The 26,000-nt window shown below is 40.1% G+C and overlaps 1 protein-coding gene across 8 annotated transcripts in view; it reads right to left on the bottom strand.

Annotated features, from left to right (window-relative positions):
- The window catches only part of CIT (citron rho-interacting serine/threonine kinase), a 71,451-nt gene that overhangs the window by 6,598 nt on the left and 38,853 nt on the right, over window positions 1-26,000 (bottom strand). For 6 of the 8 annotated variants that reach the window (XM_057411490.1, XM_057411495.1, XM_057411489.1 and 3 more), the window contains exons 21-41: window positions 25,509-25,618; window positions 22,369-22,543; window positions 20,832-21,029; window positions 18,601-18,654; window positions 12,579-12,776; window positions 11,914-12,107; window positions 11,273-11,408; window positions 10,747-10,851; window positions 9,014-9,154; window positions 8,717-8,824; window positions 7,871-8,033; window positions 7,460-7,624; window positions 6,076-6,213; window positions 5,621-5,801; window positions 5,331-5,422; window positions 4,914-5,018; window positions 3,875-4,044; window positions 2,815-2,895; window positions 2,473-2,608; window positions 1,117-1,256; window positions 209-301 (exon numbers count right to left, since the gene is read on the bottom strand). In XM_057411490.1, the coding sequence (XP_057267473.1) occupies window positions 209-301; window positions 1,117-1,256; window positions 2,473-2,608; window positions 2,815-2,895; window positions 3,875-4,044; window positions 4,914-5,018; window positions 5,331-5,422; window positions 5,621-5,801; window positions 6,076-6,213; window positions 7,460-7,624; window positions 7,871-8,033; window positions 8,717-8,824; window positions 9,014-9,154; window positions 10,747-10,851; window positions 11,273-11,408; window positions 11,914-12,107; window positions 12,579-12,776; window positions 18,601-18,654; window positions 20,832-21,029; window positions 22,369-22,543; window positions 25,509-25,618 (2,883 nt within the window). The remainder of the gene's footprint in view (window positions 1-208; window positions 302-1,116; window positions 1,257-2,472; window positions 2,609-2,814; window positions 2,896-3,874; window positions 4,045-4,913; window positions 5,019-5,330; window positions 5,423-5,620; window positions 5,802-6,075; window positions 6,214-7,459; window positions 7,625-7,870; window positions 8,034-8,716; window positions 8,825-9,013; window positions 9,155-10,746; window positions 10,852-11,272; window positions 11,409-11,913; window positions 12,108-12,578; window positions 12,777-18,600; window positions 18,655-20,831; window positions 21,030-22,368; window positions 22,544-25,508; window positions 25,619-26,000) is intronic. The other 2 variants (XM_057411496.1, XM_057411497.1) reach the window with 1 other exon arrangement.

Genomic DNA, 26,000 nt, shown 5'->3' with positions numbered 1-26,000 from the left:
GCATCTCTTCAAATATGCCAACTCTTGTTAAAGGAAACTGCTGCCTACTCCAATTTTAGTCAGTGCACGTGGCAATTTGTTATCATTTTAGCTGGCAACCAAATGTTCTCCTGCATGCGAAAAGGTTTAAGGCATTTGTTCCGAAGCAAAGTCTTAGTGCAATACATGAATTATGTGAGCTCATTATTAAGGGAATTACCAGGCTTACCTTTCTGATACAGAACTTGCTCAAGCTCTCATTGTATCGCAGAACAACCACTTTACTGGGCATGGCTGCGCAGATACAAAGACTGTTCTCGACCTGTGGAGAAGATTAGAGGCAGAGTTCAGGTTGCTAATAGAGTAAATTCTAATGCTGAGCATGTGAGAGGACCTTTCACCACAAAGAACTTTGCAGAGATAAGCAGGTAGGTTTTTAATAGGGTACTTATTGTGAATTAGTGAAATAATGAAAAGCCTCTTCACATTCTCAAAAAAGAATGTGAATTTGAACTGCTTCTCTGATTCAGTTAATAAAAAATTGGACGGGTTTCCACAGAACAATGGCTCATTAAAAGGGATAAGAAGTCCAAACAGGTTCAGTTTTAACCCTTGAAACCGTTACGTAAATATCACTTTGAAAGGAACGATGTTCAGTTTGTGATTGAAGCAGTCTGTAGAAGTGATTGTTAATGAGAATTTCTGTTGTGGCTAAATGGTCCATTAATGTAAATCTTAAGGAGTTCTCAAGTGACCCAACCCTAAGTAAATTTGCAGCCTGGAAAGTGTTACAAGACGTTCCAGAACAAACAGTGGACAGAATTCACTAATTATAAACCTCAAAATTGAAGTCAACTGTGAGGAGGCAGCTATGCTATGCTATGCTGTGTTGTATTTCTTATTACGTAGCAGTTGAGGCTCTAGCATCATTTCTTCCTGACTGAATTTATTCATATTAGTAGGAGATCCTCTACACTGCCACCAGCTCAGCCTCTCTTTCAACCCCTACACTGTTCTTAAAACAAGAATATAGACCTTGGGTTTGTTGCCAGTGAAATAAAGCTGCTGATTTGATTACTACTGAACTCAGTGTGGTGTAAAGGGTGGTCTGGGGGCAGGAGAGAGCTGTATCCTTACCTTGCCAGCAGCAAAAAGGTGACATCCTTTGACAGTCTCGAAGACATTTGGTGAGATATCAGGCTGGGCTGGGAGGTGTGACTGGGCTAGAGATTGCTTCACTTTCTTCACATCAACAAGACACAGAGCCCTTTCTTCTCCTGAAAACAAAAATGGCCACATTTCATCACAGGAAAACTCCCTATTCTCTACAAAAGTCTGTTCTATTACCTAAGCAGCAGCTCATGGTTACAGGCTGTTACTGTGGTAACAGTCACAATGTACCATGCAGAATTCATTCCATGTTATTCCTGTTAAAAGTGAAACAGAAAACTTCCAAAAACAGACAGTAAATCCACTGGGAGAACAACCAGTCTCCCCGTGGATTATCAGCGTTGCTAAGGTTAAGATGCTGACAGTAGCAGTGGCCTCATTAGGATACTATTCAAAATTACCCAGGAAGTTCTATTTTACCCTTCAGAACTTGAAGTAAAAGGTGGTTTGGCTTCTTTGTGCCACCAGAACCAGCAAAGGATTTCCAAGTGCCCTAATAAACTGCATTATAGACCAAGCCCAATTCCTCTCCAAAGTTTAGCAACAGAGCAACATTAACGTCTAACTTTGTGAGAGATTCATTTTGCCAGTTGCTTTTTTCCTCTGGAACAAATAAAGCATGGACAGCTTAAATCTTGACAAGGGGAAAAACACAGAAGAAGCAGAACAAAAGAAAGAATTTGTTTTTCATTCCCTAGAAATGTCATTTAGACACTTGATAATTTGGGCTTTCAGCTGAAGATACGCCCTAACGTTCAGCATGCCTACATCAGTGTGGGAAGGATTATCTCTGGAAAACCACAGATGGAGAGATTAAAGCTGGTGTTCTTTTCGTAAGGGAATCTTAAACCATGACAGAAGTCCCAATTTCGTTACACGAATTAGTGTTTAGAGCACGTTAACAGTTGTTGGCCCTAGGCCATGGTTATCACATCGTGGTCCTCAAATGATTAACTACATTAAACGAGAGGCTCTGTAGTGATTGGGAAGATACACTCACTGATCAACTCGACACTTCTTAAACTGAACTCAAAATGATGACAGAAAATGTCTTCTCTGGTTCTTCCCTCCCTCTGCTTTAGAAACTGAGAATTCACTTTCTCTTGAAGGTTTAACTGAGCCTTCATTTACATCTTCATTTACTTCAAGAAAGCCCCAGACAATGCTGTATTAACCACAGGATGTGATTCCTGACAATACACTGATAAAAACAGGAATAAAGCATGTACTGCATCCAAAGGAAAGCCGGGCCCTTTGGCACTGCAGTACAAAGCCATTGCCATCTGTTAACGGCAGGACAGATGGTAAGGTAAAGCCCCCTACCTGCTATCATGAGTAGCTTCTCCAGATCCTTGATGAGATGCATTTGGAAGACAGCACCCATTCCTGGGATGTGCGTTAAGGAATTCTTCAGTACATTTAGGGCATAGAGACCTTCTTCTGCCCCCACCAGTACTACCTACAGTGACAAAAGGGGAAAAAAACAGCACTACTTGAGGATAACAAGGAACACTCCAGGAGCAAGCCTGGACAATCCTGTTTACCAGTGAAGAGAAAAAACAAAGTGACAAACAGGTTTGTAATTGCACGTGTTGCTGTTAAGCTGCCATTTCCATGAATGAAATGGCCAATACTCAGAAAGGCCCAGCTGAGCATTAGCATTACCTGGTCACTGAAGGGCATTGTGCAATTTATATCCAAACGGTCTTCACCCTCCAGCTTCAGCAGGGAGTTTCCCAGCAATTTCTGCAAATGACAAAAGAGATGTATTTTTCTGGAGTTAATCTCGATGTCTTTACTAGCATTTTAACACTGTAAGGACATCATTTCAGACAGGCAAAATGCTTGGCACAGGTGTCTTTTTCTCAGAACACTAAATGTTGCAGGGAAACCTCCTACAAAAGCATTAGTAAAGTTTTATCTGCCTGAAACATGGTTAGGAAACTGATCAGAATGAACTTAACCTCAGACAGAACTGATTGCTGTCCCTATCCTTTCCATTTTCCCCAGTCTCCTGCACTGGAGCAGTAAAATCTTCCTAGGGGAAGAATTAACAAAGAAGTCCAAATGCTGGAGGGAGCATGTATTCTTCTCGGAGACAAAAGGAATGCTAGCATGAGAAAAGAGACGATTTCCTGCTAGTCAGACACTCCCCCTTCCCTAGGGCTAACATGCTCATATGCAATGCCATAGAACCAAATCTCCTTTTATCAGAAAACAGAGAGTAATCAGTGCAACAATGATGAAAAAGGCTATTCAAAACCAAAATAAATCCACTTAACCGCTTCTTCTTACCGGGAGTAAAACTTAAACACACACACACACCCCCCTCCCTCCCTCAAGAAACAAACCCCCTGACTCTGTAAGAATGGGAGAGGGAGCATTTTGCTTCCTTTTGTTTAATGTTTGCTCACTCCATGTGGTACATTATGGGACTGGATTTAAACCATGTCCTGACTGCTCGTTCTTCTTTCTCTGTTTGCTGGAATTAGAGAGATCTAATTTTGGGATCCTCTTACTACACTTCCAAGTCTGAAGCAGGGTAATGCAGCATAAAGCATCAGTCATACAACGAATTAGTTCCTGGTACTTGTTGCCCCTTGTCAGGCAGAAGTAACAACTTACCTGCAGTTAAACCTCAGAATGTCAAATACTGACAAAACACTTTTCAAACCTCTGCTCCCTCCCAGAATATTTTATGATTAAATGAAACTTTTATACTCACAGCATCAGCCTCAGCTTTTTCTCTGGAAACTCTCCCACCTGCCACTATTGATTCCAGTGCTGTGACCCAGCGCTGTTTGTCAGGGAAGCTGGGTGCTAACAGGTAGAGTGTTCTACCAGGCCAGCAAGTGGTGTGTGGATGAGACTCCAATTTTAGGATATATGGCACATCTGAGATGTTATATAGATAGAATAAGACTTAGATTAGTTTTTGGAATATTGTCAGTGGACTTAAAATCAACACCTTTCAGCCTCATCGGAGAGAAGTTGTATTTATCATCACGTGTTACCATGGCAATTTATACATAGGTTTCTCCTTTACAGGTCCTGCATAGGCTAGCTACTTAAAGCTAAATATCAGCTGGATGTTTGCAATCCATACATACAGTGCTGTCTTTACTAAATAAAAATAACTTCTCACCTTTTATTCAAAAGGGAAAGACATTTCAGCAGGAAAAACACCCACAAAACCAGCCACTTGACTAAAGTTTTCCCTGTACTGTTCAAGAAAAATCTGGTTATGGAAACCTTTGTTTTTAACAGTCTGTATGCTTTAATGTTAAAGTCAAGACATACATAAACTCATCATTGGTTCTATTCAGTACATACAAATGAAAACATCAACATTTTGTCATAACAACAGACTGTACACACCCCACAGTATTTCTAATTCATGACTTTCTGGTACGAGCACAATGGTGGTATGAATTATGACAATTCACACTTGAGAGAGAGCATTGAGAGAAGGAATTTAAATCAACCGAGTGCTTTTGAGTATGTTACAAAACTCTTCAAATTTACTTCCATTTGGCTTGATGATTATATTATTCACAGTTCAACTACCATGACAGAAGCAACAGCCCATGTGTAACTAAATCTAGACGACTGAGCTATTCACCTAATTCAAGTAGAGGTAACCTCAAAATGGCACAGTTACAGAATGGAAGTTAAAGCGAGACAATTCTGTTCAGTCAAACAGAATGCCAACTGATGGCAAGCCAGATGAAATCCATTTGACCTCATCTACGTCAGATTCTCACCTGTCTTTGCAGTGTTGGTAAGTTCAGTAGCTCCTACAGCTCCGTGCACAGTTACATCGCCGTCAGGAAGGCAGAGCTCAAATTCCTCCAGAGGCCTCTGTCCAGCTGCAGAGAGAATGGGGACACAGATGAAGAAAGAACTAACAAGTAAGCAGCAAGAAAACAAGTGTGTTAGCAAACTGAAGTGGATACACATTGGAGGTTTACAGAAAACACACTGCATGTTCACAGCTGGATTATTAAGACACACCAGCTGATAAACCTGTTAAGGATCTAGAAAAACAACACTGCCTTATTACAGAAAATTTAGCTAAATTAATACAGCCACAGCAAGCAGGAACAACCTTTAAGCCTCTCAGCTCACCAAACAGCAGCTGAAGATTAAAACACAAGTTCTTCCTAGAAATGCCAAGTTACCTTCTCTTGCTTCTGCATCATAAATGAGCACTTTTGTTCCTTCCAGGACAATATACTTCCTGTCCCAGCCCTGCTGCCCACGTTTATTATTCCTACAGAAAATAAGCACAAAGTTACATTGGATTTTCTGCCCAGATAAAACAAGCATGCAACTCCTAGAAAGACAAATTTCAGTGGTAGTAAGTAATTGCGAGCAGGTACTGATTATCCCATTGTAAGAGCCAGGATGATACAAGGAACAGTTCCAAATATTTCAGCACCTGATACGGCACCAAGAGTCATGTTTATACCTTGGCACCTTCATCCATCCTTCAAGCCGTAGACTGCTGCTTGGCTCCTTCAGCTGCAGACCAGGAGAATTCATTTTATCCCGGCAGAATGCTTCAGAGAAGTGCGTGGCATATTCTGCTGGCAGTCCACAAGTAGCTGGCAAGCAAGTTGAGCATTTTGGGTGACACATCACCTGGCATTCTGACAGAAGGACAGAGAAAAACTTCTGTTATATGACAGAAAAATCATGACAGAGCTGCCTCATGTTCTAACGCAAACCCCAGCTTTCCAAAGAATCTCCTGCCACTCTAAACCATCAGATGTTTTCTGATGTAGAATGTTTGCACCAACCAGTTTCAAAGTCTTCATACTTGGTTCTTTCTTCAGCTTTCACTGAAAATCTGTTCTAGATGGCTGGTGCTTTTCCATTCTCCCATCCAGTGACACTCTGCTCGAGCACACGCTCTGCTCTTACCAAGACATTTAGATGCTTGTCTTCCAAAGTGCACTGTATCCAGACACACGGCGCATTTCGTCGCTCTCATGTTTAGCCCCACGTTGAAGCGATGTGGGATATTGTGATGCATCCGCTCCTTCAGGCGCCGGCTGTACTCTGGAAAGGACAGGATTTATTATCAGGATGAGCACTGTGATAGGGATGAAAATCAAGAGTAGATTTTGGCATTTTAAGGCCAAGGTAATAAAAAAGGACTACATGTCTCTATCAAACCTCTGCTGAACACAGACACTCCTTCCCTTTGCAATCTGTAAATCTTAAGCAACGTTACCACCTCAGTAATGACCTGATACAGATGCACAGAACGTGCTGCCCGAGCACAGACTGTAGAACTGAAGTGGCTAATGTTTGGTGTAGCAAGATTATGTCAATCAAACCACCTAAATTTCAAGTCTGCGCTCAGCTCCAGTTCTCACAACGTGCTAAACTAATTTCTCAATTTTGCTTATAGCTAAAACTCTTCAACACCTATACTGTTGTGATCAACACACAGCAGGCCTTCTTCATACAGCCAACCATCAGTGCCAGCAGATCTTAAAGCATTCCTACAATCCCTGTTAGTGTATCTCTACCAAGCAAAGTCTACCCTCCAAGGCATGGTCTTTTACTGGTGAACATGTTTCTCTTCCCTGCCCATGACCTGCCCCTGAGGACATCTTCCCATGCCAGTGTTACCCATCCTCAGTGCCCTGTGCCTCAGCTGGCTGCAGTCGCTGCTCCAGTTTGTGGGTTCTGGCTTTTTCCAGATAAAGGCTCGAGGTTTTAGTTCCGACTCCCAGGGTTCAACACTCGCTCTGGAATATTGATTATCTAAGAATAGCTGAGCAGTCCTTTAACTTTTTGTGATGACCCTTCTCCCCTTTATCTCAAGAACACCAAAGGGTATCCCTTTTTTCTAGTTAACAGGATATTAATATAGTCTTTGACCTGGTATCTTCCTTGTATGCCTAACCAAAGTCTTTTCCCTTTACCAAAAGGTCTTGATAGAAACATTGTGCTAAGAATCAAAAATCAACAGTTTAGATAAGTAAAAATGTTGACTGCTAAGGAAACAGCTATGAATCCTTTTGATCAATGCAGAAAACAGTACAGAAAACATCCTCCTCTGAAGAAACACATGCTCTTTAAACAGTTGCTGCTAATAATTACTGCTGAAGAAACAACTCATATAGTCCAAATAGAGAATTTAAAACAAAAAATAAAGCAAAAAGTATCATCTAATATTCCTAGCATGAAAAATATCTGGTTCTGAAACTAAAAAATATAAAGAAGAATAACAAAAGAGATGGCATTGAAATAGGACACAGGAAAACAGTAACAGAAAAGTTCCCCCAAAACCTACCCTCTGGTGTGGAAGACTCCTTCCTGCGACTGGAGGGTGGAGCTAGCAAACTGATGGGAGTAGGCTGATGCTCTGGTGAGCGGACTATGGCAGACATGATGATCTGCTGCCTGGCTGTGGCTGGAGTAGATGGATGAGGGTGGTCTGATATCTTCCGATGAGCAGCTATAGATGAGATAAATGCCACTCGTTAACACAACTGGTATGAAACCCTCATTCATAGCAGTGGTTCTGTGTAACCATTCAGTGGTTACAACCCGCAGATAAAAGCGTAGCTTTATTGCACCTTCACAGCAGTAGGCAAGAATTAAACAACTTATGTTACTGCTAGAGTGATACACAATTAAAGGCACGTTTTCAGACCAAAAACGTGCGCCTCCTTCCAGATCCACCTTTTCTGTTAACCCCTACCTTCTTCACGAGCAGATCTGAGTTCAATGCGTGTTTTCTGAAGAGCCTCTTCCAGCTCAGCAGAACGAGCCTTCTCCTTCTCCAGTGCCACTTTCAGCTCATTGTATTGCAGGGGAACCTGTGTGGGTAAAGAAGGGTCCTCTTTCCGCCGACTAAACAGGCCCTAGCAACAGAAACACACAGACAACTCCTAACTCCTAGTAAGAGATGGCTTAAACTAGGCAAAGTGCAACTAGCTAGTGGCAGTCCGGCCAGAGGGCCTAATGGCAATTGTTATGCGTAAGGATGGATTTTTAGTTCATATTGGCACTGGAAAGAAAATGTTGAGATATGGATTAGTTTAAAGAGGGACTTACATTACCTGTTAGCACTCACACCTTGAGTTTCCGAAAGCATCTAAACAGAGGATCTCAAAATACGTAGTTAAAATTAAATTACTTAAATCAGAATGACAGAACGGCTCATGACAAAGATGCGACACAAGTCACATCACCTGACTAATCAATCCTATGCTCTAACTACAAGACAACCACTCTACAAACACGATGTGTTCATACACACATACATACTTACCATTAAAAACAAAGCATGGCTAAATTTCTGTATTCCTACAGCCTCACTGAGCTGTAGCTACTGGGTTGTAACCTAAGTATTGTAGGAATAACAAAATACTGGAAAAGCCACAAAGAACACATTGTGCCTAGTAAAGCTTGTATTCAGCAACTCAGAATGCTCTTAAATGAGGGCACATTCGTGTTACACAAAGAAAGAACACTATTATGAATATACATAACTAATCACAAAACCACCCTTTTGCACTGTGCCTCTTCAATCTCCTTCACCCACCTTTTTCTTTTTTGCTGGTTGGTCCATCTTTGCTTGCAGGAAATCAATGAGTTTGGTTTGCTGGGAAATAGTGCCCTCCATTTTCACTTTTTCATGGGAATAGAGAACCTGGGAACCACACACACGTTAGACATTCTATCTTAATAGAATAAACAGATAAGACCAGAAGAGCTAAAAACAGTGTAAGGAAAAGGTCACACAGAAACAAGTGGGTCACATCCTACAAAACCCCAGAAACAGGGAGCAGGGTTTTAGGATGTGGCGCACAGAGTCCAGCTCCGGTTCCTTCACCCTCACCTGAATGTTTTCCAGCTGATATTCCAGGTCACTTCTTTCAGTCTTCAGAAGATCTGCTCGATCTAGAGCCTCTTGCAGGCCTTGAGTTAAGCGGAAGATGTGATTTTTTTGCAGATCCATTTGCTGCTGCAGCTTTGCCTGCTGTTAACAGGAATAGAAAGGCCAGTGTTTTGCTTGGTTTTAATTAAAAGCTATTGAATGTTATCACTCTTTGTGACATCTCAGATGTCTGTAAACAGACAATTCTTCAAAAGCTGGAAAGCAACAATATTCTAGAAGTTTCCCTTCCTTTCAGAAGGCATTAGGACTAAATAAGCATTTCTCTGTATTTTATCTTAATCTGTAGCAACACCACTTCTTTCAACTGCACGTTCATTTGCTTTATTTGCTTTTTCAAGCATTTAAAATCTTGCAGTTACTAATAAGACTGCAGATACACGAAGAATTTCTTGATGCTGTTTTCTGAAGCTCTGTACAATCACCAGAAGCCATCACAAGACTTTGTAAGTAAAACAATCTTTCCTATAAACCAGGATAAACTCCTTCCTCTACAGTCATTAGAGATAAGGAAAATAATGTCCAACTGCTTACATATTTGTCTCCAATTAACAACAGAAAAGGGCACATAGAATTATAGAATGGTTTGGGTTGGAAGGAACCTTAAAGCTCACCCAGCTCCAACCCCTGCCACAGGCAGGGACACCTTCCACTAGAGCAGCTTGCTCCAAGCCCCTGTGTCCAACCTGGCCTTGAACACTGCCAGGGATGGGGCAGCCACAGCTTCTCTGGGCATCCTGTGCCAGTGCCTCTGCACCCTCACAGGGAAGAGCTTCTGCCTTATATCTAATTTAAAACATGACAAACTACACCTAATTCTGCAAGGTTTTATACTTTCTTGATAAGAAAGTCTCCGAGTAGGAAAAACTTTAACACTCATGTGTTACAGAGCAAGAGTTAGAATGATTTCACTGCGATGCATAATGGGGTTCTCAGCTCTGGGATGACTTGTCAGTACCACAAGTACACCAAAAGGTTCTAATTACCCTAATTACCTGTAAGCACCCTTCCCCTGAAATCCTCCTCTGCAACCTCTTCCCCCACTACCCAGGTCTGGCTGCCTGCATTCAGTATCTCACTGATACTGTGCAGCTGTGTAACCTTGGATCAGACTTCTGTGAACTAAGCTATATTATAAATAAGGAGCTCTGAGAAGCCTTACCAGTGGCCTTTACCCATGCTCCCTCAGCACACTGGCTCCAAGGTGGTTTTAAGCTATGGTACTCACATCTGGTGTGATCAGAGCTACGTTGTAGGAATGCCGTACCTGGGCATGGATCTGGGCATGCAGATCTCACCTGTGATGCACCTCATCACTACAGGCTTCTGCAATCATCCCTGGGCTGCTGGCTGAGTCTGATTACCTTCACCAAACCTGCTCTGCTCTTCTTATTCAGGTACTTGAGACTGTGCCCACTGGCTGCAAGGTCACTGCCTTTGCCCCACTGTATCCCTTTGCTCCCAGCATTCCTTCCCTTGAGGAGCAGTTCACTTTTACTGCTCCATGGCATGGCCACGCACTTTGCAAAGTTTTAAGTAAAAACAACCCCCCATTTATTAATCTCTCCAGTTACAGAGAAAAAGGGTGGATGTGCAACGCTGCTATTCTCACAACTGCCCCCCTGCTGAGATGTGGAACCTTCTTCTGAAGTTACAACATGAATTTCCAAGGTTACCTCCTCCAGAAGCCTCTGCTTGAGCTCCCTTTCTGTCTCAAGCTTCTGTTGTAAACTGCGTGCATTCATCTCCAACATAGCATGCTTCTTCTCCAGGTCATTGAGCTAGGCAGGGGGATAGATGGTCAGAAAAATGTTGAACACTAACAAACAGTGTTCCACAATCTTAAAATCCAACTTCACCAAGAACACATACAGAAAAATGATACAATTATCCTGTATTTGGTCTAAGGGGGAAACCCAACCAACCAGCATTTTGGTACGCCCTTGCTCAAATGCAGGTATCAAGTTATTGAAGCACTTCACTGTACACTCTAGGCATCACAGGATGCTTTCTTGCTTCAGTCATTTTCTAAAGGAAACCTGAGGTCCTTGGTTTGAAGACAGAATTCTATTCTATGACCTCCAGTCTTTTTAATTTGTTCTGACATCTTGAAAAAGCTGCCCAAGGCCACTTTTCTACAAGTAATATCTCTAGAAAAGTATCTCACCTGATTAGTAATGTCTAGGGCTGAAAGTTACTTACCTTATCAGAAAGGCTTTCAGCTTTGAGTTTTTGTTCCTTCAGTGCTTGCTGGAGGGCTAGAATCTCTGCCTTGTGTTCTTTGACTGCTAGTTCTACCACCTGGCGAGATTCAGTAATACGCTGATCTGCTCTCACTCTGTATTAAAATGGAAAATAATGTTACCTAACCCCTTTCTGGGCCTGACCTCTTCCTAGTGCACTGGCAGCAATACCTCTTTCAGGGGGCTGCCTCAAATTCAAGATGTTACTTTAGAAAGCCAGGCTGTTTGCTGCAACACTTTTACATTATATAATCCCGTTCCAGCCCTGCTAGAACTACAGCCTGAAAATGTCAAGACCCCACAGGAACAGTTAGGAGCAAACACTATTTTTCCATATAATAAAGTCAAAGATAATAAACCAGGACATTTTATAAAATACAATGATAAATGCCACTCCCCACGAATCGCTCACTTGCAAAGCAACCAAAGGAACAATATCACTGGTGAATGACTATTAACTAATAAACCATTTTTAGAACTACCTCACAAGATTTTATATTTAGTTCCAACTCCCATATCTTATTCTAAATATAATTTTTGTACTAGCTTCTATCGAGCATTTTCATAAAAGTTAATAAAAGGGGAGGAGGGGAGAGAGACCTGCTCTGTTTCTCAGTATCCAGCATCCTCTGCAACTCTCTAACTCGACATTCAAACTGGGACTTCTCATCCCCTAGAACATTTCTCCATGCTTCCCACTGACGCTCTTTCTCCAAGAGTTCATCATTCAGGGCCTCCAGGTCCATTACTTGCTCTTCCAGCATTGTACATGTTGTCTTCAAGGCCTCCATAGTCTAAAAATAAATCCTCCTATCAATTCTCACATCCCACATCAAGCGTGCACTTTAAGCTTCAGCCTTACCATTTAAATTACAGTACATGCAAATTGGCAGCAAACATAAGCTGGTAAATCACAACCCATTTATTTCAAGGCTTCCATACATTCACTTGTGAGTGCCTTAATGTCAGTTCTATCTCATTAGGTAAACTTCGACATTTCCAGGGTCGCAAAATTAAAAGGAATAATTCTAAATGAAAACACCTCCAGAGTGCAAAATTTCCAAATAAAAGTGCATAAAAATACAATAAGGAATACCAAAACTTCCCAGTCACTCAACTGCTCCAGTAAGAAAGGCTTAAATACCGTTACCCCTGGAAGAATATTCATTCCTGCTAGATTTCCAGATTGAGAAGAGTTTCTTTGCCTTTCAGATCATTAGCTAGCTATCACAACGAGATTGTGATCCAGACTTGTAAAGCCTTACTTGTTTCTGACTGGTAAGCTGCATCTCTCTCTCAGTGATCTCTCGACGGAGATGGTCCACTTCACTTCTCAACTGGACAACCTCATCATTGGCCCCTGAGGCCTCATCAAGTTGTTTGGATAGGAAGAAATTCTGATTGTTCAGTTCTGCGTTGTCTTCACTGAGCTGGTTCAGCTGCTCCTCCAGATCTGTGATCACCTAGAACAAACAAGAAATCCAATTACATGTCAGCGAGTAGAGTTTAGTGGAAAAGTGTTCTCCTCTCACACAACCACTTACTGCCAAGCAAGGAGACAACCTGGCTATGAAATTGTCCCTAATCTAAACAAAACCAATATTGTCAAGGTAGGTTTTATGCACAGGAGTGTACTTTGATTAGGAATAGACTCTTGTTTCTTACAGAAAAGAGCTTGGGCTAAATCTGGTTTAGAGTATAAACATGCTGCACTGCAATTTATTATTTGAGAGAGAACTGTCACATCTAAAGCGCTGGTCTGGGAGTCAGGAGTTCTGGTTGTAGTCTCAGATGTGCCTTTGCCAAAACACTTCACCTTGTTTTGCCTCAATTTCCCATCAAGTGAAATGAGGTTAATACCTCTCAGAGAGGCTTCTGAAGAGTGACGTTTAAGAAAACCGAGCAAGCAGTGCAATGGAGGCACTGCAATTTGAGGAACCTCCCTAGCTCCTATATGGAACACCGTATGTAACCAGAAAAAGCAGACAAATCTTAAGAAGTATCTTCTATCACGGCAACAGCATTATGGATGGCAGCAGGGGATATATGAAGAATGAAAAAAGTGTGGCAACACAACAGACTAACAGAAAATCAGGGAAAAGCAAAAACTCAACAAGGACAACAGCCTTGCCTTTCAGGAAGTGCAAGCTCAGTCAGAATGGCATTACACTAGATGTTTTAAACCACATTCCCCTTCAATTTAATGAAAAATATGAACAATTGGCCATTTTCACAGTCCCATTTAATGTGTATGAATGAAAGGCCATAAATACAGGCTGGATGAACACCTGGACCTCCTCCTAACTCAAAACTAACATCATCACAACAGAAGAGAAAGAAGCCTCAGTGTAATCTTGAACTCAGCTTAATGAAAAGAATTTCTGAAACTGGTAATTCTTTACAATTCATATTCAATTCTAACAAGTTCTAGAGGCATTTTTTGCCTAGATGTCAAAGAAAAGTGAATACTTCATTAAATGGGAAACATTAAAATCCCAGAGCACAGTTGGCCACACATTCGAATTGAAATGTTCCAATTTCCTACACAAGCCAAGGACTTAAATATCTAAAGCAGTAGAGCACAGAGCATACAGCTCTTCTCAGCTATCTGGAAAGATGACAACCATTTATTTTTGAAGAATCTGTAATGCATATTTGGCAGCGTTTTACCATGCCTCTCCTAGATCGAAATTAACAGCATTTGGTTTTTAAACTGCAAGCAGAAAAAGTCCAACTGACATTACTCTCTGGTGGGTGAAGGGGAGTTCCTGCTACCCATATGTTCAGGGTCAAATCAAAATGATTCATATTACAAAACACAACAGTTCTAATGAAAAACTCATCATGTGGTTGTTCCTTGAGCACTTTTCCTGTCCTACTCAAAATACACATTTTGCTCTTGTATGCATCAAGTTTGCAAAGAACACAGACTCTGTCACAAGGATGTGTTAGTATCTGTACTGCTGTGGGGATAAGAGCTTAGAAACATATTTATACAAAAAAAAGGAACAAAGGGACATTTGTTTTTACAGTGTTTTACCTAACATTCTTAGAAATAACATCTGAGATTTCTACTGCCAGATAGGATAATCTCTCTTTCTCTTCTCCTTGTTTGTGTGTCTAACCCCACCATGTATCGAGGCAGCTTTAAGATCTATTTTATACATCCATGGCTTCTTCCATGTACATTTCATCTATTAATACAAGTGCTTGCTACACAAAATTTCTTAATCTAGTTTTGAAATACAAAAAGAAAGCAGAGACGGGGGAAACAAAATGGATAAGGTGACATGCAGAGTAATACGGAAACTACTTAATGAATCACAGCTGCAGATAGATACCAGTCTTGTATCCCCAGCTGTTTGACTAACACATAACAGTGAACCCCTTGCTTTCTTCCCCTTGCCATAGTCAGACATCATCTGTGACTTGAAACATAACTTACATCAAGATCTCAGTCTCCAAAAACTCACTAGGGCTTAGCTTGAGGGACATTGCTCTCGTTAGTAGCTGCAGAGGTAGTAGGACATTACACAGTCTGCATTCCTCTCCTTCCCACACCGACCTTGTACTCCTCTATCCTAGCTCCCAGAACAGGACCTGCATCTACCCACCATAAGCCTCATCCTCAAGTGATGATGATATCATTGCCCATCAGCTGATGGACATCAGCCTCTTTCACAGCAACACCTCATCAACAACCTGGAAGTGTCAGGCTACAAAAGCTCAAGGTTTGCCTGTAACTGGCATCTGCCATCACATTTTCTGTGACATAAGAATCGGGAATATCCCTCCCACGAAACAGACAATTTTTGTTTCTCTTTTTTTACAAATTTAATAAAGCCACGTGAAAGTTTTTGCCTGGGTGTTAGCCTTGTTACAGCAGACAATATTCCCTTGCTCTGAAAGATAATTTAGCACCTAAGTATGTAACACCTTTAGACATAATTTTGGAAGTTCTCAAACCCACAGATTATTCTTGTATGCCAAGTCACTGCGCCAATGTGGAATCAAGATCTTAGACCAAAGTCAGCAGGACTTTATGCATAACTAAAATTGTACATGTGCCTTAATGGGCTTCCAGATTTAATGCCTCAATATCCAAACTCTTAGTCAAGTACAGAACCGAGCCTATTAACAGTTAAAATAGGAACACAAGATGACAAAAGAACCTCAAGGAGGAATATAAACCTTGTCTTATTGGAGAAAACTTGAGTAAATGGAAATGCAATATCCAATTAGTATTAAGAAATGTCATTCTCCTTGCTAGAGTAAAAGCAACCGTATGTACCTGAAAATAACCCTAGAAGATTCAGATGGTGGTCCTTTGGCATAGCAATAGTATTTTACTTAGCTGAGTATAAGTACCTTATAGGATTCTTTTCTTCTTATTATTTATAGCCTTCAACATCTGCTTACTGCATGTTTTCTTTTTGCAACAACTCTACCATTATTTAGATAACAGTTGTATTTTTAACTTCAAATGCTTTGATGAAAAAAACAACAAACCATAATGAACAGTCAGTTGGCAACAACTGACAAATACGTTAATTTTCCTATTTAAGAAAAAGCTTTTTATTTCTAGGTCTGTTTCTGATTGCCTGCAAAACACATTTAACACTCAAATGCATCATATTTTTGATAGAATAATTCTTTAAATGGAGGGAACTAGTCCTCCTCCCTCAATATATTTGCTGGATGAGCTCTCACTGTGAGAAGATTAAGATAAAATAATGCTTTCTGTGTGTGCCCACATGCATCTGTGTGTGTGTACAGCAGGTACCACAGCTTACAGTTTTTATTGTAATTACGTAGCCTATTATTTCTTGCACAATTGCGAGACAGAGAAAGCAAATGCTGGCAATTTCATCTGACACCCAACAGTAAGAGATGTCACAAGATGAAACAATGCAGAGCAATAAGAACAACTGAATATAAATTCACAAACAAGGCAGAAACTGCGACCAACAATATAGCAATGGTCTCTGTGAGCACCCCAAAGCACAGCAAGTCTGAAATAAGAGAACCTAAAAATGTGTACTTGGTCAGAGACCTCAGCAAAAGGAAGAACAAGAGTGCAATGAGGGTATAAGGAAAGCAGACATATTGGAGGGTAAGCCTTCTCTACAGTTGGAAGCTGTGAGCTTGGTGAAGCTGGAGAAATGGAAGAAATCCCAAAGAAAGTAGACAAAGTGTTTTTATTTACCTTTTGAATACTACAGAAGTACTGAAGTAATTCAACCTTTCATATCCTCCCCTCCAGCCTAATCTTATTTTCCTAATTCTGCTGCTGTTTTGGGCTTCTCAGTAAGATTAAATAAACAACAATTCCACTCCAAAGTTTGACAGACTGGGTCAAGGAGTTTGTTTCAGCTTAAAAAGGATATATTTTGAATACTTGCTAAAAGAACAAACCCACTCATTATCATGCTGCATAAGTAGCAGCATGTTACAATCATTCCCTTGAAGTGTTATTTTAAAAGGAGTGTATATTCTAATCACCTTCAAGTAGAATTCACATGATTGCCAAAAAGCAAAGCCTGCACCATAGTGGACAAAATCAGATAAAAACGAAGGTGAAGGCACCATCATAAACATTGCCTGATACCCCACTGCCAGTACAGGGATTGTCCTGTATTTTCTCTCCATGCTCCTCAGTAGACAGGATGGACAGCTAGAACTACTCATAACAAGAAAGTTCCTGTCCACGGTCCATTAAATTATACATGCATTCTCCTGGCCTGGAAAGAGAATGTATGATGAGCATGTATTATTCATTTAGGAACTATTTAATTAATTCCTTATTGATGAGGATGTCTGATCCCACTTATCTCACTGAAGGGCCTTACAATGCACAACACTTAGAAATCCTTTTATGCAGAGCCTTTGAAGAGCTCAAACATTCTTGAAACATTGTGGGTCACCCTCCACTGCTGGAGATTGTTCACCACACTTAGGGAGCCAGAGTGTTACTAGAGAATGAGTGACAACCTGGGAAAGGCAGCTTACCATGCAGTGAAAAGAAGCTACGGATTTTCCACAGCTGGTTTTTGCCTGCATGGAGATCACATAAGAATTTTCATAGAAAGCTGTCATTCTGTATGAGGGGCAAGATAGAACGGAAGAAGATAGCTATGGATGTAAGATAGATGATAACACATATGGAACTAGAGGTTCAAGCTATATAAAAGAAGAAGGGAACAGAAAGTAAAGCTTCTTGTACAGGATTTCTTCTAAATAGAGGTTAACCATTTTGGCAAGCTCTACATCCTCATTTCTTCATATCAGTGTATTCTATGAACAGAACAGAAGCATCCCCTTGCTTAGAGCTGAAAAGCAACCAAGGAAAAGACAGTAACTCTCATCCTGAAAAGATACTTTGGAAAGATGAAAACTTGTACCTTCCTCAGTCCGACAGCATGAGAAATGGAAGTTTGAGGAAACTGCTGGAAGTAGGGAAGCAATCAAGATAAAAAAAACACAGACTTCAAGCCCTGCTTACAAGGTGGGGTAAAGAGAAAACGTGCAGAAAGGCTGGCAGTCAGTGCTGACCCAGAAGGCTGTGGTCCTTCTTCAACCCTTCTGTAATTCACATCACTGGAAGATGTGCTCCATCAATGTTCTCTATCAACCATCATAAACACATTTGAAGGTAATGTTAAATATGCAAGAATCCCTATCAATAGGCAAACCCTCTGACACCTGTCTTGGATTGATGAAATGAATCTAAAAACATGTCAAAAGATCTCAAGCAATAGAAGGTGCAAATTAAGGTCCTAAAATCTTCTCTGCTCTTTGAGCAGATGATTGTATGGCAATGTATTATTTGGAACCACTACATTTCTTGCCTCTTCAAACAGTATTAGAGTCCTCCTTAAAACCCAGAGCAGCATGAAGGCTCTTCCACTGTGGCCTAGATCTACAGTGCAGCTCAGGATTTGGACAGGTAGATCTTTTCTTCTCGGGAGTAGAAAAGGTCTTCACCTACAATGTTTTTTTTTTGCAGCTGATACACCATTCTTACTAGCTGCACTGCAATGAGATATTTAATTTACTTTCTTCTCCAAAAAGAAGAATAGTATCAATTTCATGATCAGACTATAACCTCAAAATTGAGGTCTACCTGAAACCCAAAAGAAATCAAGTCCAATCCATCTAGCTCCTACTAACACCTTGAAGCCAGAAGTCCACATTAGGAACTAGTGTCATCAAGGATTAATTAATTAAATTGTTTGTTTCCTTATCGTTACTTTCAAAATAATTCAATGATCTGTATTTAATACTCACTGTGCAGCTATTACGAAGGGCTTCAAATTTACGCTGGATTTCATCTCTATGTGCCTAAAGGAGGTAAGAAGTTAATCATCAATTTTTCATACATTAGAATTTGAATCCAACAGCTGTTGCTAAACAAACTGAAGAACAACCTATCAGCAAGCAAAGTTTGGAAGGCAGATGCTGCAGGCTATGAAAGCACTCTGTAGTGGCAAAAGCAAAAGCACATCCTATTTAAAATACACTTGTGGACCCAGCTCTGATTCACTTCAGAAAAATGTACAAACTCAAGAACTGAATTATGTAAAAGGTTTCATCTGAAATGGTCACCAGAAGACATGTCAATTCCATGGCAACTTTGTACATTCTCGACATTCCAATTTGAGTTGGTTTTACTTCCATATCCAGACTGGTTATTTCATATAAAGTAAATGCTGAATACAATTTAATGCTTGAAAAGAGAAATTACCATGAAGCATTATGCAAGCTATCCCAAACATCTCTGCCAATCTCCCTGAATCCTACCAGAACGTACCATTTCATCCTGAGCCTCTCTAAAAAGCAGTGATGAAACACAATAATCAATTTTTGGAAGATAGCACCCGGAATGTGGACAAGCGCAAACACTCATTTTAAAGAATGCAGCACTGCCATGCACCATTTTACCTCCTGATTCACAAGCAAAGCATGATAAAGCAAAAGTTCTTGTTTCAGCCTCCTGGCCTCGATCAAAATTCATCAAACTGATTTAACACGTGTCTAATGGCATATGCTATTGGAAAACTTCACAAATGAAAGGTTAGCACACTGGCACATCCAGCCATCTTTCTTCATTTAGAATATTTTCCTTAGAGCCAAGAGACTAAACAGGAAAACCCATTCAGCAGAAGTCAGACATGAAAGCTGAAAAGCTATCTTACCACAAGAGGCAATGTGAAAAATAAGAGTAGTACATTAAAAAATCCATTATAGAAATACTCCCAAGCCCACCAACTGGACTGTCTTACAGCAGCTGGTCCAAAAGCACTACCATTTTGCCAAATAACTGAGTGAACACAGGACATAATTATTCAGCTGTTTCCCTGGTGGTACAGGGTAAAGATACCAAGCATGTTGCCATCCCATTGGCAGTGATATTAGGTGTTATACAAAGCTTCCAGCTGGGAGGGGATCATCTCAGTTTTGAGCAAAAAAGAAACTGATGCCATGTTCTATTCAGTTCCTCTCACGCCTTGACAGTGTTGCTTGTACTTTGCCAGCATGTACCCGCTTTAGAACAACTTGGAATGAACAATTCTCCCATTCATGTACCCAAAGCATCACCATAACACAAGCACCTATCTCAGCTGAGCCCACCACCCCTTCCAAAAAATAGCAATGGCAGCAATATTCTGAATAGTTCTTTGGTCAAATGCCACTGGAGCAAGAGAATGCACATTTTCAACACTTTAAAACACACAGATTTGAAGGTCATTAAAGGCTGCTGCTCAATGGGAGTTAGCTGGTATCAGGTCATCTACCTCTCTGCTCTCTCTCTCCACAGCCCCAGGAAACTTTTATGAAGGAAACATTTCTTTGAATCAAGCCGTTTGAAAGCATCTGTTTGTCCTCAAGAGACAGCAACCAGCAGCATGCAATTTAGAACTGCATTTACAGGGGATGAAAGGGGAAGGGAGAGGTAGAAATTGAACTTCTTTTTCGCTTATACCATTCACAGACCTCACCAGAGACTTCAGACACACAAGACAATTTGTAATGAAATACGCATTGGAATAATATTATGTTTTAACAGCACTATTTTCCTAGGAATTTGTTTGATCCCCCCTGAATAAGTATACTCAAAGCAGGGTAAGTGATAGAAAAAAACAACATTAAAATATTTCTGATCACCAGGTAGTTTCAAATTCATGAGATATTATTTAAGCAAGTAAATCACAGGGTAAACCTCCTAACAATAACAATTTCATATGCAACTTCCACCTCATCGCAAAAGCAGTAACACTCTTACAAACAATTTTGGCAGCAATGAGCCACTACTAGGAAGCATTCGTGTCATTAAAGATATTAAGACAAAATCCGACTCCTTAGCCATTTCTGCTCCTATCAACACAAGGCACAGTCCGCATCCTGGTCTGAAAATTAAAAATTAAATAGTATAACTTCATTTTAACCCCTTTATGAAATGTGCACCTATGTAATTCTGATCTGTATATATAGCTCATGGCAGAGATTTTAGGACTCACCGTGAGAGCTTGAATCTCTTCCTCGGCCTCAGCTGTGGTCTCCTCTAGCTCAGTTTTGGCCTCACGGAGCTGGTTCTCCAGGGCTGTCCGTGCAGCCTGCAGCCCAGTGATTTGAGATTCCCTCTCCTGGAGTGTCAGCTGCAGTTCTGTCAACTGCCTTTTGAGCTCCAGCTTTTGCTCTTCATGCTCTAGGCTAACCTGGAGGAAAAAAAAGGTAGCAACCAAATATAAAATACAGGCAATGTCATTTCATTTCAGACCTCACTTTCAGATGCCATTGCCATGTCTATCCCAAATCTTGACAGATTGCTTAAGTCAAGGCAGTTCTGTCTACCTAGAAACTACCAGTTTGTTTTGAAAAAGGTTAAAAGCAACCTGGCATTTTGAAACAACAACAACAAGGGCACAAGAATAGTTCCAGCTGTGACTCAAATAGCACATACCAAACACTGATATAAAAAGCATAAACGTTGAAGTAGCTTGTGATGAATTTACTTCACTGAAATTGAGACTGTTTAAGAATCTTTATTTGAGAAACTTTAGGCATAAACATCAAGACTTATCTTTACATGTATGTAAACGTTACATACATTTTGCAACTGACTTTCATATTTCATTTTCCTTTCAGATTATTTTTAAAGAAACCAACCAGATCATCTGGCTCTGGGGTTATGTGAATGGCTTCAGTTGAAGGTTTTCTTGAGGCGTACTCAGGGATAAACTTGTCATTTCCAGAAATGGATAAGTAACAAACAAGCAACAGAACGGATCTCAGTGCTCAAAATCAATTCCAAACCATAGCACCTTCTTCAGGCTGTCTGCTGTCTCAAGTGAATCTATTGTGCTGTAGATGCGTGACAAGCCTGCCACAAATCTTATACTGGTCCAAACCAACTTCTGGTCATATAAGGACATGTGTTGGTTGTCCAACCCTCTTAGCTAAAGGCAAGCTTTCAGTCTTAGCTGAAAATCAGTGGCCTGAGACTGGAGAAGATAAAAGATGTGAAGTGAATCCAGACTAGTCGATACAAACCTAAAACTGAAGCACAGCTCACAAATCTTTTAAAAAAAATCCTATTTTCATATTACTGTTAGGCTTTCTTTCCAGAAAACTTCTGAAAAATGTGTGTGAATCAACAGGTCTACTATTTTCTCATAGCAATTCTGGTCTTTGCTTTCTGTTCTGTAGATTCTACGGTTATGCTGGTCATTGCACATAGCTTTTTCACTTTACCCCATAACCACTCTAGCTGAATAACTTTATAAGGATATTGTAAAGCAAACCATAAACATGGTTCAGAGAAAACAAGATGATCTAAAGGCTCAGATTTTGTTACATCTAAGAATGACAAATCCTTTGTACTTACTTTTATCTCCTTTTAATGAGCCGTTTTAAAATTATGGTTTTAATTACACCTTAGAATACCATTTTTTACGACACACAGAACTAAAAACTTAATTCTAGTTCTCACTATAATGCTCAAAATGGGGTGCATCCAAGTAAGTGTGTTTGGAAGGGTTAAAGCCAAGTTTTCACCTCTCGCAGCCTTGTCTCTAACTCCAGCAGGCGGTTCTTGTCAGTGTGATCCTGGTGACTCATCTTCTCCAATTGTTCCTCTAGTTTTCGATTCTGGGCCTCTAACTTTCCAGCCTGTGTTTCCAAGTAGAACTTCTGTTGCCTGAGCTCTGAAATCATCTCTTCTTGGGCTTTCCTGATAGGAGAAAAGCACAAGTGACAAACCCAAAATGTCCTTAGCATATGTCCTGTTCACTGGGGTGAAGTAAGCAAGCATATACTACAAGTTTCCTATAAAATGGAATAGTGAAGTTCTTAGCTTAAATTGTACATCTCAACTAAAAGAAAAAAAGAAATTAAAGGCAACTCTTCATTCCTGTCTGCAAGAGATCCATGTACCAGTGCATTCATCAACATATCCCCAGAGCACTAAAAGCCTTGTCTGAAAGTTAATGCGCCACAGAGCAATCTGCAACAATACTGTTGTATTAATACAGTTCAGATTTCACCAATTCCTTGTTACATGTCTTTCTGTACAGGAAAAGAAAAGACACTAAGAGCAATTGCTGTCATACAATGTATTTCCTTGAGATAAGAGAACCACTATGGCTTAGGGGTTGGGGAGAGGGTAGTGTGTTGTAGGTTGTTTTGTTGGGGTATTTTTGAAGTTGTAATTGACCTAGAACTTGACCTACACTGAAGTGAAGTTTCATTGTCTCTGATCAAAGTCTCAGACTACAGAGCAATCAAAAAAAATTGCTTGTGCTCATAAGAACTATGAGATCTGACAATAATTAATTACTACCATAAGAACTTGAATGGATACCCTCATAAAAACATTTAAAAAAGAAAAAACAAGAAGGAAGCAAAGGTCTTTCTTCATTATTTACAATTCCTGGAATCATTTTATCAAGCATTGGAAAGTTCTGCCTGTGTGCTTTCTTAGAAGTCTCACAAAGCTCTACATATATTAATGAATTAATATTTTAAGAAGTTCACTGTGAGCTAAGCTGTTATTAATCCTATCCCAGAGAAATTATGTGGGTTGCCCAAGATCAAATAGGAAGACTTAACAAAACTAATAATAGAACTTCAGTTTTCTGACTCACGTTTCTGCGCATCACATGAAAACCATCCTTTCAACCTTTCTCTGTTTTTAATTCACCTCTACAGATTGTTGCCAGCCAGAACTGCCAAATGGCATTACTTCACTTCCTGCTGTTTATTGGGCTGTCTTCTCAGGAACCTGATAATCATTAGTTTCCTCGGATCCTGATGGAACAAGAGCTAACAGTTCCCCTCTCCTCCGAACGGTTTAATCATTAGTTCTCCTCTCCAAACATGCTCAGATTAGCTGTAGCTTTTGTGGATTACAGTCCAACAACAGGTTTATACATATTCTCCACCACAATTCGCAAAATAAGCACAAATTCATTAGCTATCTGCATACATAATAAAGCAATTTTCTCTTGAAATGTTGTTACTTCTGTACTACCTTCCACCAATCCTGCAAAATTACATTCCTTGACAATATGTCTTCTCTATATTCTGTTCTAAGCCATATGCTAAAACGTTATGGTTTTTTTTTTCTTGTTTTCTATGGATCTTCAGTCAGGTGCCCTACTCTCAGAGGATGCACCTACCTCAGCTAAGTTCTTACACACAGTTCAGCACCAATGACTGGGACACTAGACCCCGAGTGTGCTTCCCAGGTACATGTTGAGACAACACTTCTGTTTTATTTCAGACTGAAGTTACGGCTTTTGCTGCCTCAACAAACTTTCTGGGTGATTAACCGGAGGTCATCTGGAGCATAAAGCAACACAATTAAATTTCTCTGTTATTTCTGTGAATATTTTTGGCTGCTCAGGCTTTGGCTGCTCATAACTTGCCAGACAGTTGAAATACAACAAAATTGGAGCCATTACATATCTGGAGGCATAATCACCACTGGAAAGGAAGAAAACTGAAGCAACTCTCTGCCAAAATTCATCCTTGCTTGGTTCTATTCAATGTTATAGATGAATCTATCCAAGCATTTCCCACAGAGACACTACCTGACATTCCAGCAGCTGATGGACACTGCAAGCCTTTCATCAGGCAACCAAAGTTGATGAACCTCTTAACTCAGTAAGAGCATATACTACTTTAGCCTGATTTGTAAGACACATCAATTAATCCATGCTGTTTCCTATACTTGAAGTAGAATGCCTTCAAGTCATTTATGAAGGAAAAACATCATTTTAAGGACAAGAAATCTCAGCTGAAGTCCACAGCAAAATAAAGTTCAGGCAAACAAAAAGATCTGACACAGAAGATTTCCTCTGTGTTTAATAAATAAGGATTCACAAGAACAACTGCTGATTACACAGTGATTTAACATGACAGATGATCTTGACCAGTATTATACCCCAAAACCACTGAACTGGCTGTTACACCAGTCAGTGAAAAGAATTAAAGAGAGGCTGAAGCTGAGAAGGCAACTGAGAGATGAGCAAGAGCTACCTGGGCTTGGAAGAGACCAAAATGAAGTATTGTTCTGAAGCTGAAGCTGGGATATCTCCTACTTCACATTACTCCTGCCCATTCCAGTAACAAAATATCTCACTCTTGCAATCAGCAATAGAAAAACATGGAAAAACCCTCTTGTTTTCTTACTTATCTTCTCACCCCACAGGGCAGGATGTTTGTGTTCGTGAAATAAAGGTGTTTAATATTTTCAGTTTCAACATCATATAACTGTCACAGGAGCCAAGAAAGCAAATCTAATTCTATTAGCAATATGTATGTTTAAATGAGGAATACATGCTTCTCCAAAGGTATTTTAGACATTAAAATTATTAGTATTCATTTAACATGCTTGGTAAACCTTCACAAAAGCACCAGCCTTAGGGAAGGCTCCGAAATAAACATGAAAATACAAACCAACTTCCCTAGTCATGTTTGAGGAAACACAAAATACAGAGTGAACAACAACTCTTTGAATAGCAAGTGTATTTTTGCATCACTGAAAAACAAGCAGGGAGCATAGCAAATCCTGCAAAAAAGAACCACTTTTACAGTAAGTATCACAGAATCATTTAGTTTGGAAAAGACCTTTAAGATCATCTGGCTGAGAACTGCTCAGTAGTGCCCAGTATGATTGCAGTTACTCTACTTACATGTTCCTCTGGGTAAAAAGGCTGCTGTTTGCTGCCAGTTTATTGGCCTCAGACAGTTCCACTATTCTCTGCTCCAGTGACCGAATCTTCGAATCCATTGCATTAATCATCTGAAACAGAGCAATGTGCCTTTGAGACTGCCCAACACAAGGATTCATAAAAACAATGTTTAAAAGAAGTCTGAACTTTTTCCAGAAACAAAAAGAAAAAAAAGAAAACTTATCAAATGGCCAAAAGAGCACCAGAGGTGCAATTACTGGAGCTATGTACAGCTGCTTTCTACTGCTTCAATATTAGGAGAAAGCAACCATTCTATTACCGACACACAAAAGCAATCACTACACAGCAATTCACATGGCTACTTTGAAGGAAATATTCTTGAACAAACCTTGAATTAAAAAAAAATATGTCTTTAAAAATGAATATTAATCAGTGGATTTCCTTCAAAGCAGCTCATCAGCACTACAAAACCTCAAACAAGATTATCTTGCT

The sequence above is a fragment of the Pezoporus wallicus genome, unplaced genomic scaffold (assembly GCF_028554395.1).
Source record: "Pezoporus wallicus isolate ANWC-B61680 ecotype Strahan unplaced genomic scaffold, APGP_CSIRO_Pwel_v1 contig_6401, whole genome shotgun sequence".
In the NCBI taxonomy this organism is placed as follows: domain Eukaryota; kingdom Metazoa; phylum Chordata; class Aves; order Psittaciformes; family Psittacidae; genus Pezoporus; species Pezoporus wallicus.
This window is presented reverse-complemented; position numbering and strand designations above follow the sequence as displayed.